Raw genomic sequence first — 19,358 nt, forward strand, 5'->3', positions numbered from 1 at the left:
AATAATTCTTTTATCTTCTTAATTTCCTTTTCCTTTCCCTTTCCCTCTGCCTCTTCCTTTCCCTTTCTTCTTATTCGAACCATTCCTAGAACCATTGTGTATTTCGTCATCATCAACTACGTAGTCATCATCAATTACTTTACGCATAGCATCCTCCAGCTCCTTGGTTTTGCTTCGCTCGACCTTCCTCTTCTCAACAAAACTAACTACTCCACGAAGAACAATGTCAGTGTCATCGTCTTGCATCAGCTCTTCAGCTAACTCGGCAGGAGTAACTTCAGTAGAATCGATCAGCTTCTCGATTTCCTCGCAGAGAGGATGGTTTAAGCCATCTAAACCAAGGTAATTAGTGACCAGTGTCCTAAATGCTAGCCCTGAACAGTAAGACATGTTGATATGCACATCCATTCTTCCAGGACGTAAGAGAGCAGGGTCTAGCCGTTCTTTGTGGTTGGTCGTGAACACTATGATTCTCTCATCCCCAAAACTTGACCATAGCCCGTCAATGAAATTCAAAATCCCTGATAGAGTCAACTACAACACAGAGACAATATCACAGTCAAAACTAAGAACCAACACATTCTCTCAAAAGATAAATTCAAAAAGATCTCTCACCTTTGCATATGCATAACCATCTTCGGATTCGGATTCGGATTCTGCTTCCCTGTCTATCACCTCGGAACTACAATCGATATCCTCAATAACCAAAATAGAACGATTCGTGGTAGATAACAAGATGCGCTTCAGATCCGCATTATCATCCATACTAGTAAGATCAAGATCAAAGATATCAAACTTCAAGTAATTAGCCATTGCAGCAATCAAGCTTGATTTACCAGTTCCTGGAGGACCATACAACAAGTAACCTCGTTTCCAAGCTTTACCAACTCTCTTGTAAAACTCTCTCCTCTTCAAGAACCTCTCCAAATCATCAATGACCTTCTTCTTCGCATCCGGGTGCATTGCCAATGTATCAAACGTCGAAGGGTGCTCGAGATTGATACAACCCCAATCCCCACCAGCCATTCCATCATCATCTTTGCTCGAATTCACATCTCGGCTATAAAGTTTCACCACTTTTAGATTCGCCTTAACCTTCTCCGATTCGGCTATAACGTGGCTCAAATAAGAGTTGATGACTTTATCTCTAAGCTTCTTCTCGAACGTGAGCTCGTAGTAACGTTTCACTTTATCCACTTTATCCCCTTTCTCGCTTTCTGATTCAACGTAAGTCCATCTCAGAAAGTATCCAAGATCTCTTCGCCTTTCTCGATCGAGACTGTGAAGTGCTTCTGCTTAGGGAGTTTACCGACTCGTAAACGGCCAGTATCGGGTCCGATTCTGTTTCGGAGGTACATCTCCGCCGCGTCGAACACTTGGTTCCTCTTAAATGCCATCTTCTCGTCGATAACCATAGTCACATTCTTCGATTTCGGAGTGAAAAACCGTTCGAGTAAGTTGGTGATGTATGATCGGAGATTCTTCGGTATGAAATCGTGGAACATCGATCTAAAGAGCATCAAGAATCCGCTTAAGGATGCGTACGCTGAGAACAGCGACGACGCTGAGAAAGACAAGTCGGATGAAGGAAACATATCTCCGTCGAATGACCTAGCTAGGGTTACAGAAGTGATGGATGGGATGAGTTAATGTTTTTGTCAAGGTTTTATTATAACTTCTTCATACAATATATAGACGCACATGACGAATACTATTCCTTAATTATTATGTTATATTTCCTCAAAATTATTGCCTTTTTCGTTTGATTTGAAAAGACCAATTTAGAAATTTAACAAAAGTATTTTTGAGGGAACAAAACAAAAAAGTAAAAGACCTGTGTCGCAAGGAAACGTGAAGTAGTAAAGTGGTGGTGTTATTCGTTCAGGCTCAAAACAGGCATTTTAAATGAGATTTTAACTAATTTTTGACCAATTTTCTATAATCTTTTTTTTTTCCTAATAGAATCTTTCAGTTTGGTTATATATCTTGTTCTTTACATTTTTTTTAAAACTTTCGTAATTGAGGAGCCGATGATCAAAAAACCATTACCAACGTTAGCATGAAACTAAAGAATAATTATTTGACCATCGTATGATTATTCGAAGAATGAATTACTCAAATGTTATCCAAAAGTTTATTACTCATATGTAATTAAACACTGAAAATTACTCAAATGTTTAGTGCCTGCATGTAATTACAATTTATTTTTTGGGTTTAGTTTTTCGATTTTGAATAAAAAAATAAAAAAAAATACACATCAAAAAATTAAAATACACATCAAATATGATTTAACATATCACTAAGCAATAAAAAAAATACAAATCACAAAATTAAAATACACAACAGATAGATATGATTTAACTGTTTTGATGTGTATTTTTTGAGAAAGAAGAAGAAGATCTAGGGTTTAACAGTGAGGGACGAAATAGATTTGTGAAGAATGTAGAAGACGAAGTCTCTCCAAGTTAAAATGGGGTGAGGGAGGCTGAGATGATGACTAACTCAAGGTTAAGATATTTTCTAGGGTTTAGTGAAAGATTAATCTAACTAACCATGGTTAGATGTGTGGTTTACTCACCAAAAAGCAATTGTCTAGCTTGGGCCACCGATGACAGAGCTCTTGAGACAGCCTTCTCTCAATACGGCGACGTTGTTGAAATTGGGGCAAGAAGAAAACCAAAATTTCTCACTTGTTCTTGTTAGAGAGAGAGAGAGAGAGAGAGATCGCCGGAGATGGGTTACGGATGGGCGATCTTCGAGGGGATAGTGGTGATGGGATCTCTGTGTCTGTTAGGATTGGCCGGTCTCTGGTTTCTCAATCGGAGGCTTTACAAGGAGTACGAAGAGAAGCGAGCCTTGGTTCAAATCATTTTCAGCATCGTCTTCGCCTTCTCTTGCAACCTCTTACAGCTCGTTCTCTTCGAAATCATCCCTGTTTTATCTCGAGAGTGAGCTTTTCGATGAACAGATGAGAACAGATGAATCTCTTCTGATTCTTTAGATTTCAATCGATTCACCTTGATTTTTCTGGTTCCAATCGTTATTAATCTCGATATGACGTTTCGGATTTGACGGCAATTGATCTCCGATGGACTTACGGGGACGGCGAAGGGCACCGGCAAGGTTAGTTTTCTTTGTAACTGTTGTGAATCAGTCTAGATTTATCTTAGTTTCGTTCTTAGTCTAGATTCATTTGAGAGAAGTATATTGTTGGAGAGTTTTGGGTTTGTTGTTGATGCTTATACTGTTGATTCATGGCATTTTTTTTTGTAGTACAATTGATGAGTGTGTTGTGTTGCTTAATCTTAATCCTGTGCAGCTCTTGGCAGAAGATTCTGCTTTGAAGAGATTCAGTCCCACAAGAAAAGTGTGCACAAACTTAAGAGGATTGGAGATGTGCTCACAGTCGTTGTTGTTGCAGGTATATCACTTGCTTCACAACTTCGTCAAAGCTCTATAAGTAGTCTCAGTAAGAGGTTCACTAGGCACACTTAGATTGATGAATCAGAGTAAGATTGAATCTCAAGTACAAGCAGAAATGCTTTGAAACTTTTCAATCCATCCTCTGTCAAAGTTGTTCTTGAAATTTCACTTCATTGACTGATCGTAAAATAGTTTCATACCAAATACAATATCTATTATCTATTAGCTGAGCTTATAATACTAAACAACTCTCCAACTTTTTTTCTGATGTACTTAGTAATATGAATTATGGAATCACGACATACTCGAACATCCCGGATCGAGAGTCTTACTTGTCTTTCTATGCCTTTAAACATTCGATATCTTTCTAATAATAGCACACAATAATGTTTGTTAACTCAATGAAAATGGCATCTACTAAATTAGACAAAAAGAAATACATTGTCCAGTGAAACCAAACTCTGTTTTTTCTGCCGTTTTTGTGGAATCTGTGCTTTTCCTTCTTTTAAAATATTCCTTGAGATTATTCGTACTTTGTTTTATAGAATATCATATAGTTATATTTGCACTTTGTCTAACCCATCGATTAATATCTTATTCATGGATTAGGTACCTCCATATTATGTGAAATTGTGAATAAATCACACTTGATCGTTTACTTAAGGCTCTGGTGTTTTGTTGATTATGTAATAAAATGATGAACTTAATAATTGTTTTGCCTCTTCTTGAAGCCAGCAGGATCGAAGTAGCAAGAATATCAAAAGCAAACAAATCTTTACTCTTTAGAAACACAAAAAGAACCGATCTTCTTTTGCAGGCTGTTCCAACTGCAAAGGGCCAAGCTTTGGCTGATGACTAAGCTAGGAAAAAAAAAAAAAACCTAAATGCAGAGGTAAGAACTGCAGGAATCTACTACAATTACTCGGTACTGACATTATAGCTGAATGTTGAATGTTGTTTTTATTGTGAAGTTGTATCTCTTTCCTGGTCTCTATATATATCGAACCACCATTGTACTAAACCTATCATTCTGTTTAAATAATTATATGTTTAAACAATTTTATTTTTATTTTATTTTTTACTATTATATCACCATGTATTATATTCACTTTTTATATACTATTTTATCCAAACTCATTAAACAGATATATAATTCACATAATTGACTATAATATAGTTATGAGATGTAACATATGTCATTTAGTTAAGAATTATATATATCTATAAATATTCCTCCTGTAGCGCGGATCTGATCCTAGTTTTATATTATAATAATGTGTAATGATATTTTAATCATCATGTTGAAATCTTTGTTTCAGTATCAATCTTTTATCCTATAAAACATATCTCACCTGTCCAATGAGGTTCAGCCATAGGATTTCTATTTTATATTTTAATTTATAAAAAAACTATTGTCATGTAATTTTCTCTATTTTTACCTGGCCAATGAGATTCTGCTCCAATTGTAAACAAATTCTTCTTCCCTGTCTTTCACCTCAGCATTACAATCCAAAACTCGACCATAACCCATCAAGTTACACAACAGACCATATCATATATCCCCAAAAAACCTTGTTTACATTATATGCATCCTTTGACAAAATCTGCTGAAGGCAAAAAGGAAAACAGAGTTTAAAAGCAGAGCAAGTAGAGTTTTATAATCTTGAACCAAACCAACAAGACAAACCATGCATCCTGATGCTTCTTCGAACCTGTGTCTGAAGAGAATAAAATCTGTTCCTCACTATTTGATCAATAGCTTTAATACCAAATGGTTTTACTAAGAGAACCAACATCGATTTATAGTTATTCTACGGTAAGTAGGTATCCTGTTGGCAACCACTATGGCAATATCATATTCTCGAACATACTCACGACCTTTTAAATTGCTTCTTTACTTTGCCGCTTTTTAGGTTTTGTCAACAACTTTCGTAATGGTGAAAAATTGCAGTGCCTTCCACTATTTTTTAATAACATTGGTAATAGTTCTGGTAACTTAAAAAGTAATTTTTAATAACCTCATACAAGCTTCTGTTAAAAGTACTAAGGTTTACAACCCATACAAGCCTTTTATTTTATTAGGCTTAATGTTAAAGTACCAAGTTACACAACACACCATTTCATATATCACAAAGCTATCTCTTATCTAATAAGTTTTGGCCTTTCTCCCTTTTCCTTTTTGTTTACCACTCTTCTTCTTCTTCTTTACACAATCCAAAGAACCACTCTGTTTTTCGTCATCATCAATTGCTTTACAAGTAGAAACCTCCTTAGTACTGCCCTTGCTTCTCTCAACCTTCCTCTTCTCAACAAAGCTAATTACTCCACGAAGAACAACATCGGTATCATCATCTTGCATCAGCTCTTCAGCTAACTCAGCAGGAGTAACTTCAGTAGAATCGATCAGCGCCTCAATTTCTTCACAAAGAGGATGGTTTAAGCCATCTAAACCGAGGTAGTTCGAGACCAATGTCCTAAATCCTAGACCTGTACAGTAAGACATGTTGATATGCACATCCATCCTCCCAGGACGTAACAGAGCAGGGTCTAGCCGGTCTTTGTGATTCGTCGTGAACACGATGATTCTCTCGTCTCCAAAACTCGACCATAACCCATCAATGAAATTCAAAATCCCTGACAAAGTCACCTGCAGCTCAAAGACAATATCAACACAGTTAGAACCAATAATAGATTGTCTTAAAAGATCAAAACCAAATCACAAAATTCAAAAAAGATTTCACCTTTCCACTCCTCTTATCATCTTCTTGATTCTCAGCTTCCCTATCTCTCACCTCAGCATTACAATCAATATCCTCAATAACCAAAATCGAACGGTTTGTTGTAGATAACAAAACCCTCTTCAGCTCACCATTGTCATAAATACTACTAAGCTCAAGATCAAACACATCAAACTTCAAGTAATTAGCCATTGCAGCGATCAAGCTCGATTTACCAGTTCCTGGAGGACCATACAACAAGTAACCTCGTTTCCAAGCTTTACCAACTCTCTTATAAAACTCTCTCCTCTTCAAGAACCTCTCCAGATCATCGATGATCTTCTTCTTCGCATCCGGATCCATGGCCAACGTATCAAACGTCGATGGATGCTCAAGATTAATACATCCCCAGTTCCCACCAGCCATACCATCATCATCATCACTGGCGTACACATCTCTGCTATAAAGCTTCACCACTCTCAAGTTCCGCTTAATCTCCTCTGACTCGGCTACAACGTGGCTCAGATAAGAATCCATGACTTTGTCTCTAAGCTTCTTCTCGAACGTGAGCTCGTAGTAACGTTTCACTTTATCACCTTTCTCGTTCTCCGATTGAACGTAGCTCCATGTCACCTCGGAACCCTCGAAGGTATCGAGGATCTCTTCCCCTTTCTCGATGGAGATCGTGAAATGTTTCTGCTTAGGGATCTTGCCGACTCGTAAACGCTCTGTATCTGGTCCGATTCTGTTCCGGAGGTACATCTCCGCCGCGTCAAAGACTTGGTTCCGGTTCAGTCCGAAGTTCTCGTCGATAACCACCGTTATATACTTCGATTTTGGAGTAAAGAACCGGTCGAGTAAGCTGGAGAAGTAAGATCGGAGCTTTTCCGGTACGAAATCGTGGAGCATCGATCTAAAGAGCATCAAGAACCCCGTTAAAGATGCGTACGCTGAGAACAGCGACGATGGTGAGAAAGAGAAATCGGATGATGGATACATCGATCTTGAGAATCGATATGCCACAAAGAAAAAAACCGATGAAATTTGCCGATGACCTAAAGATTTTATTCCGGTGAAAGAGACTGATGAGGGAGAAGATGTGATGGGGATGAGTTAAAAAAAAAGTGAGAAAGAGGTAGTGTTCTTTTTATAGACGCAGATGCCCAAAATTGTTTTCACATATGACCAAATAGGAAAATAATAAAGAAGTCTTAACAGAGTAAAGAGACTTGACCTACCAAACAAAAAAATTAGTAAGGAAGGGAAGCTTGCGCCGCAAGGAGACGACGTCCGTGTACACGTCAGAGGTCAATTAGTACATGTGACGAACGAATCTACTTGGCTCTTTCCACTCTTTGATTTGGTCGGTTCGATGAATAAAGTCCCTGTTTTAGAAATTGCTAGGCGTTAGTCGGGCGTTTGGGATGGGCCTAGCGCCTAGCGAAAAAATCAGAGATTAAACAGAGATTAATCGAGGACTAGTTTTTGGGTTATTTTATTAAATTAATAGTAAATTAAAAATATATGGTACTAAATATATGTATAATTATGTTTATGTGAAAAGAAAAATATTAAATAAAATATAAAGCTATAGTATTGTCTTTTAAATTACGGTAAAAACATAAAAACGTAATGTTAAGAAAACAAATTATGATTTTAATTAAAAGTTTGTACATTAGTTATTGTAAAACATCATAAACTCTTAATTTAAATGACTAAATAACAAAAATATATATATTTGATTTATATTTGGTCCCAAAAATAATCGATATATACAAAATTATGCGGGAATTAATCGGATTAGATGGTATAATCGGATAATCGATGCTAGGTGGGGATTAGTCATTAATCGAGGTGGAGAGGATGGATCTAACTATTTTGCGGGGCATAATCGGTGTTAGGCGGTGATTTTTAAAACGGGGAATAAAGTACAGATACGTCTAGAATAATAAAATTTTGCCTCTCTCTTAGTGGGCCGAGGGTGTTCACTGTTTAGAGCCCAAACATTTTCTTCCCCCAAAGCAGATCTTAGAAGTTTGAGCCCAACATACACTTGTTGGCAACACGAAAAGCAAATGTCACATGCATATATATAGATCATCAATAATCTTCAGCATATGCATAAGTTGTGAATTTCAAATAGTTTCTGCAAGCTGCCAATCTTATCACGGCCAGGAACATATGATTTCTCTGTCAGTGGGTTTGATTTCAAGATCTTGAGACTATGAAGAGTCAGTGTTTCTGAGCAAATTTTTGTCGACCTCATATATATCCTTCAAATGTTATGTTAGAATTTTGTAGACGAGGATGCACCAAGAAAGATGAACACCACTAACAACGTCAATAAACTATTGTCATGTTTTGTTTTAGTTTTTTTTTTTTTCCAAAAATTTTAAATGTTAGATTTGAATTTTTGAAGTTAGGCCAAGTGAGATTTGGTCAATTTAATTCCGGTAACTATATATCGTTGGCAATGACTAACATAATACTATAATTTATCAGTTTTTTTTTTATGTCAAATGAAACCAAAATCTAGTTCATCCCAGTTGATTTTTTAAAAAACGAAAAGATAGTACTTGCGTAAATTCTAAATTATAGCAATCATATCAATAAGGTTTTCACAAGCAAAAAATTACTGAACACAAATCATAACATGATTTCTATACACATACACATCTACTTAAAGTAGATAACAGGAGTATTAGATCTCAAATCCCACATTCCACTTTCTTTAAGGTACTCATGGTATCTAGAAAACTCTGGTTTAGCCGTCGTCGCGTTCTTCTTGCTTCGGCGGCGATAACCATCAAATAAACTAAAGATGGGATGCTCAAATTGCTTGGCACCACTGTTTTATTTGGCTTTTGGCTTGGAAGCTTTTCCAAAATCACAGGAAAATCTCCACCAAGTCTTATCGATGGAGCATAATACGGAACGCTAGTTGATCTCCTCAGCTTTGCTCCGAGTAAGCTAAAGGTGGAATCAACACTTACACGCTCGTATCCGCTGCGACGGCTCCTTGTCCTCGTGCTTAGGGTTCTTAGCATTTGCATATCTGGATTTTTGGTTTGTGTGTCGAAGTTGAATATTAAGGTTGAATTTTTCTTGGAAGAGAGGAGTCCAGAGAAAGTATATTGTTGTTTGTGGTTATTGTAAAGAGAGAGTATTCGTTTGTCTTTATATAGTTTTGTTGATATAATATAAAAATCGTAGGTATGATAATTGTGCATTATTCAAGTTAAGTTGCCGATTTGGAAATTCGAACTTTCGTTGGTCGTATCCTCTTTTCTCATTAGTTATATTATTTTAGTCCCGTTAGAATAAATTAATAAAGACTACGACTTGCATTAGTTTCATGATAAACGTTGTGTTAACAATAGAATAAAACACAAGACTGTTGACCAAAAAAACAAAAAGACTAATTACGTTAGACGACATGTATGTTATCATACCAAAATGTCACATGGTTGTAGTTTTATATATTACTATATCACGTAACCGTACGATTGTAACTCACTAACAGCTCCAAATACTGTAAGCAAAACATGAATTTTGAGACGAAAAAAATGGTTAAAAGAAATATATGACTCTTGCATATCCAAATCAGTCGTCAAATATTGAGTTTAGGTTTAAATCGTGTTATTTGCTGCTGTTTAGGTTTTGTCAATCTTTATATTGTTTGTTTTTAGTATTTAATTTTAGAGGTTAGGTTTATAATATGCCGGCTCAAGTCTCCGTTTTTCGGACTAGTTTTATATTCCACAAATATTTTTTGTATGTTTCTAATGAAATTCAGATGGCAAAAAAAAAAAGAACGATCCATAAACAAGAAAATAGAAAAAATGGTTTATAATTAACTTGATCTAACAGCATCATGCCATCTAATAACAGGTACACTGGAGTGATTACTTATTATTATTTTTTTTCCTGTCAGAAAAAATATCAAATGGTATTATTAAGAGAACCAGCAGATGTTTATTGTTATATAAACTTGTCTACGGCAACCTGTTGACAAACACTACGGAAACATCACATGCATTCTGAAAAGCATCAAATCATTCAATCATTCAATCTTCTGAACATCTTGTATCCTGAACTTACACTCATCTCCCCCATTTAGTCGCATCAAAAAGAGAATTCTATAAAGTGAGTTTCATCGCCAATTCCTGAAGTGCGTTATCGCAATATGTAGAAGACCACTTGAGATGCTCCAGGCATTTATTATAAAGTTTCTTAGAAGTAGTATCAATTATGTTTTTGACAATAGACTGTATCTGGTTTAGTACTGCGTCTGAGATGTTATGTTGGAGATGATTGATAAAGAACTTTCCAAGACCGGGGATGTCTGATTTATCCGTTAGCGGATTTGATGACAAGATCTTGAAACAAAATTTAGAATCCATGGTTTTTAGAATCCATGGTTTCTCAGCAAATTGCCTCGAATTCGTATTGCTCAAATGTTTGTTTGAATCTTGTAGACGAGGATTGGCCAGAAAAGATGAACGAAACTAACGAGGCCGCCAATAAAATGTTATTTCTGAGGTATATAATTAGCAGACATTTTTGTGAAAGTTGTGGTTGCATTCTGTATGGCTTACATTTAAAACTCATATTTATTGTTTGCACTTTGCATGTCGAATAAACACAATGATCGTTAACATGGAGTTCTATTTTGTCAATCTTAATTAGAGATAATCAATATTCGTATCATTTAGTTTTGTCACAAATAGTATTATAAAATGAACACAAATCACAACATAATTTATATATACATCTACTTGAAGTAGGTCACAGGAGTATTAGATCTCGAATCCCACGTTCCACTTTCCTTAAGGTATTCATGGTATCTAGAGAACTCCGGCTTAGCCGTTGCTTTCTTCTTGCTACGGCGGCGATAACCATCAAATAAACTAAAGATCGGATGGCTCAGTTTGCTTGTCACCACTGTCTTATTTGGTTTTTGGCTTGGAAGCTTTTCCAAAATCACAGGAAAGTCTCCACCAAGCCTTATCGATGGAGCATAGTACGGGACGCTAGTTGACCTCCTCAGCTTTGCTCCGAGCAAGCTAAAGGTGGAATCATCGCTTACACGCTCGTATCCGCCGCGACGGCTCCTTGTCCTCGTGCTTAGGGTTCTTATCATTTGCATATCTGGATTAGTTTTCTTTTTGTTAGGTAGATCAAGGCTTAAAATTGTTGGAAGAGAGGAGAGTTAAGAAGGTAATGGTGATGATGAGAAAGAGATAGACGTCACGAGAAAGTTATTGTTGTTTGTGGCTGTTGTAATTAAAGAGAGAGTTCTCGATTGCCTTTATATAGTTTGTTGACATAATTTAAAAATTGTAGGTACGAAATAATGAGTGTGCATTATTAAAGTTAGGTAGCCAATTTGGAAAATTCAAACTTCACCGGTCGTATCGTCTTTTCTATTAGTATTATACAAAGAGTAGGAATTGCGATGCATGATAAACGTTGTGTAAACAAAAGAATAAACACACAGACTTTATTTTTATAATTAAGAAACAAGACTTATAAATGTACGTGTCTATAAAATACTCAATAAACAAAAAGAAATGGCCAACGAGCACATGGTTGATGCCTTGATGGGTTAATATATTAGTAAATTACGTAACCAAATTATTGTAATTCATGATCAGCTACAAAGCTAAAAAAAAACCTGATGTGTTAACTTGTCAGATTAGAGAACTTGTCTTTTTGACCGGGAAATGGTACATTGTATTAAAATATGGCTAGTTTGTTTCCCAGAAAGATCCGATAGAATATAAAGAATATGAATTATATGCATAAAAGCAAAAGCAGTGTTCAAGAAAGCGATAGGCGATATTTGGGCAGTGATCCAGCGCCTAACGCCTAAAACGCTTAGTCAGGGCTTATACGGTTTTTAGACGGTTTAGGCGTTTACAATATAAAATATTATATATATAAAATTATGTATAAATATATGTTAGAAAAATAAAAAAAATTATAAATTATGAACAAAAGTAAGAAAAATACATTTATTTAAGTTATATTAAGATGTTTATAATTATGTATACATATATAAAACTTAATAATTTAAATATATAAAGTTAAAAATCAAATATTAATATTAAAATAAAATTTATGTAATTTTAAGCGGTTCAGGCGGTCATCTAGGCGTTTGCTTGAGCGCCTAGCGCTTAGACGGCGCCTAGGCGGCCGCCTAGGCGGCCGCCTAGATCACTTTCTTGAACAATGCATAAAAGTAATATACACAAATTTAGAATTAGTTTCAGTTTTGTTCATCCACTAAAAAACATATTGCAAACTCTACAAACACTATCAAAGTTTGAAAAATTTCATATATATTTTGTTTCACCATTTTTTTACGATTAAAGATATTCACATTTAAAAATAGCTTAAATTTTCATTGCCCAAAATAAAGCAAAATTTGCAAGCACTTGTCAATTTTTGAAAAACAACTCATTTCTTTTGTTTCGCCTATTTAGTAAAAAAAGGTTTTTGTTCACTAAAAGAATTCTAGACCAAAATCGATACTAATTTTCGAACCAGTGAAAATCTAAGTTTTTTAATATTTAAAATGCTTGCAAAAATCTAATTGATTACTTTGGTTCACAATTGATCAAGATCTGCCGATATATTGATCCGGATCCACCGTCATATCAATATTGGATCTGTCATTGTGAAACCATCCTTATATACAGTAAAACCTCTATAAATTAATAATGTTGGGACTAAGACATTTTATTAATTTATAATGATATTAATTTATCTATAAATTAATAGTTATTATTTTATAGTGTAAATTAATAATTATTAATTTATAGATATATTTTTAATTGTTTATTTTTTAAAATTTATGAATTGGAACAACTATAGCAAAATAAGATTAAACTTTCGGATGTTATAAATTTTATGGTTTAGGAATTGAACTTGTAATATTTAGAAAGCACTATTTACAATAAATTACAAATATTATAGACAAATTGACTTATACACATGAGACACATAAATTCAAATCTATGAATAATAATATCAATTCTCCTATTTTAATAATCTGTCAAATTATCAAATTGTAAATGATGCATATCTAAAAATTAAAACTTTAAATTTAATTATTTGTATGACATATTATAAAATATTTTAGAGATATCATTATAGGTTGAAAATACAACATTACAATTGTTCTATAGAATTGAGTTTTAGGAGAAACATACACTATTATATCAGTATATATATATCTATATATATAAATTTACATAATTATTAATTTATGATATTATTGGGACCATATTTTATAAGGAGATTTCGAAAAAATTATTATCTTATTATCTTATCGAATATTGTTAATTTTTACACTGGCCCGACTTGGGACCAGCAAAATTTATTAATTTATAGTGTTTATTAATTTATAGAGTATTAATTTATAGATGTTTTACTGTATTAGTAAAAGAGAAGTACAAAATCGATTATAGGTCGGTCAAAATTTTTTTAAAAAAATCTGAAATTAAACATTCAGATACTTGGAAATCGGATCATTTGTTGAGTATGGATAGAAACCCGAAAATCAAAAACAATAATTAATTAATTTTTTTTTAGAAGATAATAACTAGCCAATTTTTATGAAAAACGTTTAAAGTTGTTACCATAAAAATCGAGCTATTAAATTAGAAATTTCATATACAATGTAAACATCTTTAATCTGGTTATTTAATTTGAGATATTTATGGAAAAATAATGGAACAAAAATAATCAAATTTTATATTATTAAATCCTCATTTATTTCATATTTTTATAATTTTTCTAAACAAAATTATGCTTATAAATTCAAATGACTACATATGGAAAAACTCTTAATTTAACCAATTAATACAGAATATTACACATATATTTTAATTTAATTCGTTTCTTAATTGTGGCCAATGATAATAAATATGGCTTGCTCACAAAGATATTTTTTGATTCGGAATCAAAACTAACATAATTGTGTATGACCTCTATATATATCATCTTATTAGCAAACTAAACATCACACATCTCCATTGTTTTTTATGAGAACCTATGTATAAAACAGCTCATTATCACGTTTTGTTTTTTTACGTTATAAAAACATTCATATTTTATGTCGTTTGTTTGTTAGTATACTAATCATGTAATCTGTTGTGCAGCTAATTCTAAACAACGAAAAACATATCAATAATGATTGTCATGTTCAAGAAATCTTTAATATTTTGCTTGAATATTTTTTCGTATGATTAATAGTTCATACCTTTTCTAACTAAATTTTCAAATTTAATATGATATTTTTATGAATGCAATCCTTTATGTGTAGGTCCGTCAAAACACATTGTAATATTATTTTTGGCAAAAATATATTTTTATGAATCTAATCTTTTAGTGGGTTGGTCCATTAAAATATACACTATGACTGTGTGTTTCTTACAAATATATATATATTTTTACAAATGTAACTAGGATTTAACCGTGGTGTACCACGAGATAATTATTTAATTTTATTTATAATGATGTTTGATTTAAGCGGTATTTAATTTAGTAATAAAATTATATTTTATTAACTTTTAGTATTTTTATATATAAGCGGTGATACAATTATTCTTAAAGTATTATAATTTTATCAGGATAAAAGACTAAAATTATGAAATATACTGTTTGTTTAATTTATAATTAATCAGAATAATATTTTGTATTTATTTAAAATAATACTATTATTGTTTTGTTTAATATATAATTATTTAATTGAACTGATTGTTTAGTTTTCAGTGTATACAGTTTAATGATTGATTTTTTTTTTGGGACACATATATAGAAAATAAATTTGCTACTAATAAGAAATGTAGAATTAATTAGTTTCTATTAAAAATTAATTTTATCAATTTACCATATTTTACTTAGTGCTTTTAGTGCAATTTTGTAGGGACTAAAATTTTAAATAAGCTAAATTAAAAGGATAGAAACCAAAATGTACTTCAAAAATGTATATATAGATACTTTACGGGTTGTAAGTATATTGTAATTGTGTATTTTGTTACAAATGTAATCTTTTAAAAATTGTTTTTTCGCATATACATTGTAAATGCATATTATTATAAATGTAAATTTTAATACGAATACAGTCTTTTATGAATTTATATTTTTACAAATACAATATTCGATAACTTTTATTGATATTCTAATTTCTACTATAAATCATATTTAAATAGATGAATATTTCTCGCGCTGTAGCACGAGTCTGATCCTAGTTATTATTTCAAACATCTACAAATTAGGTGAAAACAAACCTATACAAAATTATAAAGATGAGTTATATAAATGCTATATAAAATAATTATCTCCGCAAATATAACTCCTAACGTATGTGCAGCTATAAATTAGTTTAGTGTTATTTGAAATCTGTTATTGAAAAAGATTCCAAAATAATACTACAAATAAAAAAATCACATAAGAAAACAAAAACGGATTTTTCTCCTCTTTTGTTGAACAAGAAACCAAAAAAGCACTATAGTACCAAAAATGTCAGAAACATGTTCATTTCAAAACCAAAAACAAATCTTACACATTTTTCTCACTTTCGACTGGGTAAGATTCACAAACCAGATCTCAGTTTGCTGCATTCTGAATCTTGATGTTTCCAAAATTTCCAAGACAACGATGGACCAAATTTTTACTTGTGTTCAACCATTGTCTTGGCATTATACGATTGAGAATTAAACTATTTATAAATCAAAGCATTATAAGAAAAATGTTTAACATGTCATCCCAACGATTAAAGTTTAATATAAGAAGATTTTGGAAGGAAAACAATGTTTTACTTAAATAAAAAAATTAAGTTAAACTATAAATAAATAAGCTAGGACTGACAAGTTCGGACATCTTTATCGATGCTCTGCAGATTTGACAGATAAGTTGAGACAGCTCGGAGGAAGTCATATTGTCCAGCTCTCTTCCACTCATTCTCCTGTGAGAATTCAAGGAAAAGCATGAGCAACCAAAGAGTAAAAAAACACGAGCAACCAAAATGGAAAAAACATGAGCAACAAGTGAGAAGTTAATTACTCCTTCAAGAGCCATAATCTCTCAAACTCGCTCTGCATGGATTCAGCTCTTCGTTTCTCGAATTCCATCTCCCAACGCGACTGCAGTAACAGAAGCATTTAAATATACAATGAAATGCAAGGTAAGATACATCATGTATCATACATGACCGCATATATCCCACCATATACCCAGAACAAGGCACAATTGGTTCAGTTATAACCAATCCCAACAGAAAAAAAAAGTGATCTTTTTACTTGTTTCTTTAGATAAAAGATTACCTTTTCATCGTAGCTTTATTCTTATCCCTTGCTTTCTTCATCTTCTGCAAAATCGTAGAGGGTTTGAGAATCTTTTGTAGAGGGCAGGTGAAATAGTCATAGAGGAAGACCTAGCCTAATGGACTGTATAAAACTACTAACCTGATTGAACACAATAAAACCAGAAGAGCCTTCCTCTTCCCTCACTTTCTGCTCATGTCATAATATAACCACAAGATGTTTGAGAATGACAATATTTTTTCACTAAGTAACAGGAGAAGTAATATATTCATGTGTTATAAACCTCTTCTTGGTTCTTCATAATGACCAAGGCTTCCTCTAGTTGGGATTTCAGCAACTGCACCTCAGCGAAAGTCAAACCGTCCAAATCCTTACCCGTCATTCTCCTATGGAATATATACAAGGGAAAGCTAATATGAACATCGATCCATGGAAACAGAAACGGGACAAGTTAATGCATACCTGGTCAAAAGCCGTAATCTCTTGAGTTCGCTCTCCAAAGACTAGGTGTAAGAAGAATGATGTGAGTAAAAAAGAAGAGAGAAATATATCAAAAGGTTCATGACTTTGAATGGATATTTGTGTACGAACTAGTGATTCATCTTCTTGTTTGTGTGGACATTGTTTATATCTGGAAATAGATCAAAAAGCACAAAACAAGTCAGGTATTAGGTTAAACTGTTGGTTTCTCGAACTAAGGGAGAAATCGAATCTGCTTCTCAAGGATTCGGAGGTTGACATTGCCTTGCCACAATTTCCAGTCCTGTCGAAATTTGGCGGGACAAACCCCCCAAAGCACGATATATCTGAGTTTCAAGTCCGCACAGGTCCTCGTAAGAAGTCATTGTATCAATCTCTCTACCATTCATTCTCCTGTGAGGATGACAAGACAATAAACCCCAAAATTTGAAAGAGCAAAGAGTTTGGCAGAGCAATAAGATGTAAATATGGTAATGAGTAATTATTACTCGTTAAAAAGCCACAGTCTCTTGAACTTGCTCTCCAAGGTCTCTCGAATTCCCGCTCCATTTGCAGCTGCAAAAACAAGAGCAGTTTTAAATACACAATCTGAGGCAAGAAGAAGAGAGAGAGGACCTGAAGAGAGCATAATAATACACGTACTTGTGCTTTCTCCTTCTGTCTTTTTTTTTTCAGAGCTGTACATATATATTCATCAGAGAAAGTCAAGATGATATCATAAGGTAACCACCTAAAAAAAGAGATCTATCACAGAGTCTGAGAGATCTACCTGCTCGTAGTAGAGCGAACCAAAACCCCTCTCCTCGTACCACTCGAAACCCCTCTCCTTGTGCCATCATTCTCCTCCTCTGCTTCCTTCTTCTGCAAAAATCATAGGATTTGCGATTTATGTCAAACATCTAATTAATGCAGGGGAAAGCTAAGAAGCCAAGAAAAGAGAAAAAAAGAAACTGGGAAAAGATGTAAGAAAGCTTCAAAAGTGTAGTGAACAACTTGAATAAGAATGTTCCAGGGAAATGGAATAGGTTTACCTGTTTGGAAAGCCTTTCATCTTCTTCTCGCTTTATCTTGTTCTGGAATATATACAGTCAAACAAGATGTTTTGAGAATTACTAGCAGTTTACAATAAGCAGGAGAAGGAAGTAAATCTATTCTTCTTTCAACCACCCCTAAATGAACAAGTTTCCTCACCTTTTGGTCCACCACAATGGACCTAACCTTCTTTAGATGACTTTTAAGTGCCTGCAGCTCAGTGTAACTCACATCGTCGTCTACACCGTGCATTTTCCTGAGAGTATGTATATATATGAATAAAGAAAGTCAAACTTCATATGAAACCTAAATGAATCTGAAAAAGTAGTAAGCGAGGCATACATACTTACATGAGCAGGTTTCGTAATCTCTCGACTTCTTTCCGCAACTGCAAGAAGCAAGAACATATATAGAAATCAATTTGATGATAAATTGTTGCATAAATGAGAATGAAGTGATGTATACATACCTTTGCTTCATTGTCTTGATCCTCTTCAGAGCCACATCCGTATCTAGAAGGAAGAAAAGGTTAAGGCGGAGGAAACTATTGCTTGGCTAAAATTTAAATGATCAAAGCATTCTCTGTATTTTATGTTGCAGAAAGGACAAAGATAAAAAGCCCAGTAATAGCTAGGAGAGTTGAGTTTACTCTAAATCAATCGTGAACAAGTTATCCTAATCACGTTGCAGCACTATTAACAAGTTACTCTCGAATTTTTGTGATTTACAAGCAAAGTAATTATGTCGCAGAGGAGAATTATTTTATTTTTTAGTATTATGATTTCAATCATGTAATATTATATAACCGTGATATAATATAACTCGTTTGTGTTATTTTGAAAAATTAATATGTTTAAATATTCATAATTTTAAACTTTTTATTAAGTTTTAATATATCAGTTATAAATTATAAACTTCTTCAAAATTCTATAATTTACTAGATACGGTAAATTTACGATATATGTATATTAAACACACACTTTTTATATTAGTTGAGTAATATATGTTCGTTTAAAAAAAAATCAAATCACAATATATACAGAAAAAATACATTTTTATCAATTTTATGTACTATATGATGATTCACTACATTTAAATTTTAAAATCAAAATAAGATGAGAAGAGAATAATTTTTATTTAATATGAAATAAATCTTCTAAATATCTATATTAATTATAGAATACTATATATATGGATATTTAAAATATTTTAATTCTGTTTGATTATAAGGATAGTAGAGAGAATTAACTAAACTTGTTTGGATATGAATATAAGCATTAAATGATATTAAATATAAAAAAAATTCAAAAACTGATTTTTGAGCAAAAACAGCTGCAAAATACTAGTATAAATGTGTTTGTACAACATTCCA

General features: G+C 33.1%; 2 protein-coding genes, 3 long non-coding RNA genes and 2 pseudogenes across 7 annotated transcripts; 1 reads left to right on the plus strand and 6 right to left on the minus strand.

Moving 5' to 3' along the window:
* Window positions 1–15: 15 nt before the first annotated feature.
* On the minus strand, window positions 16–1,595 carry LOC104700246 (AAA-ATPase At2g18193-like; annotated as a pseudogene).
* Window positions 1,596–2,335: 740 nt separating this feature from the next.
* On the plus strand, window positions 2,336–4,481 carry LOC104700256 (uncharacterized). 3 transcript variants are annotated; one of them, XR_753531.3, is made up of 3 exons: window positions 2,336–3,123; window positions 3,320–3,421; window positions 4,155–4,481. It is a non-coding gene; the product is annotated as an uncharacterized LOC104700256 (long non-coding RNA). The 3 variants fall into 3 exon arrangements; XR_015563667.1 differs by having other exon boundaries at window positions 4,159–4,481; XR_015563668.1 differs by having other exon boundaries at window positions 4,162–4,481.
* A 928-nt stretch (window positions 4,482–5,409) lies between these two features.
* Window positions 5,410–7,356, minus strand: LOC104700260 (AAA-ATPase At2g18193). The gene is made up of 2 exons (XM_010415748.2): window positions 6,165–7,356; window positions 5,410–6,070 (listed from the first exon to the last, which is right to left on the minus strand). The coding sequence occupies exons 1-2, from the start codon at window positions 7,137–7,139 to the stop codon at window positions 5,570–5,572; spliced, it is 1,476 nt and encodes a 491-aa protein (XP_010414050.1). The 5' UTR covers window positions 7,140–7,356; the 3' UTR covers window positions 5,410–5,569.
* A 1,360-nt stretch (window positions 7,357–8,716) lies between these two features.
* Window positions 8,717–9,277, minus strand: LOC104700267 (uncharacterized; annotated as a pseudogene).
* Window positions 9,278–10,825: 1,548 nt separating this feature from the next.
* Window positions 10,826–11,418, minus strand: LOC104700276 (uncharacterized). Its single transcript, XM_087461152.1, has one exon. It carries the CDS (start codon window positions 11,287–11,289, stop codon window positions 10,915–10,917), a length of 375 nt encoding a protein of 124 aa, XP_087317278.1. The 5' UTR covers window positions 11,290–11,418; the 3' UTR covers window positions 10,826–10,914.
* Window positions 11,419–16,763: 5,345 nt separating this feature from the next.
* LOC147950266 (uncharacterized) lies at window positions 16,764–17,512 on the minus strand. Its single transcript, XR_015596284.1, has 3 exons — window positions 17,443–17,512; window positions 16,937–17,347; window positions 16,764–16,860 (listed from the first exon to the last, which is right to left on the minus strand). It is a non-coding gene; the product is annotated as an uncharacterized LOC147950266 (long non-coding RNA).
* Window positions 17,513–17,734: 222 nt separating this feature from the next.
* Window positions 17,735–18,534, minus strand: LOC147950267 (uncharacterized). The gene is made up of 5 exons (XR_015556510.1): window positions 18,456–18,534; window positions 18,337–18,374; window positions 18,146–18,242; window positions 17,986–18,027; window positions 17,735–17,815 (listed from the first exon to the last, which is right to left on the minus strand). It is a non-coding gene; the product is annotated as an uncharacterized LOC147950267 (long non-coding RNA).
* Window positions 18,535–19,358: the final 824 nt, after the last annotated feature.

The sequence above is a fragment of the Camelina sativa genome, chromosome 1 (assembly GCF_030686135.1).
Source record: "Camelina sativa cultivar CO46 ecotype springtype chromosome 1, ASM3068613v1".
NCBI lineage: Eukaryota > Viridiplantae > Streptophyta > Magnoliopsida > Brassicales > Brassicaceae > Camelina > Camelina sativa.

Coding starts and splice junctions, on each gene's coding strand:
- LOC104700260 (XM_010415748.2), bottom strand. CDS start 7,139: ATGTATCCATCATCCGATTTCTCTTTCTCACCATCGTCGCTGTTCTCA. Junction 6,071..6,164: donor ATGATAAGAGGAGTGGAAAG/GTGAAATCTTTT, acceptor TTTGAGCTGCAG/GTGACTTTGTCAGGGATTTT.
- LOC104700276 (XM_087461152.1), bottom strand. CDS start 11,289: ATGCAAATGATAAGAACCCTAAGCACGAGGACAAGGAGCCGTCGCGGC.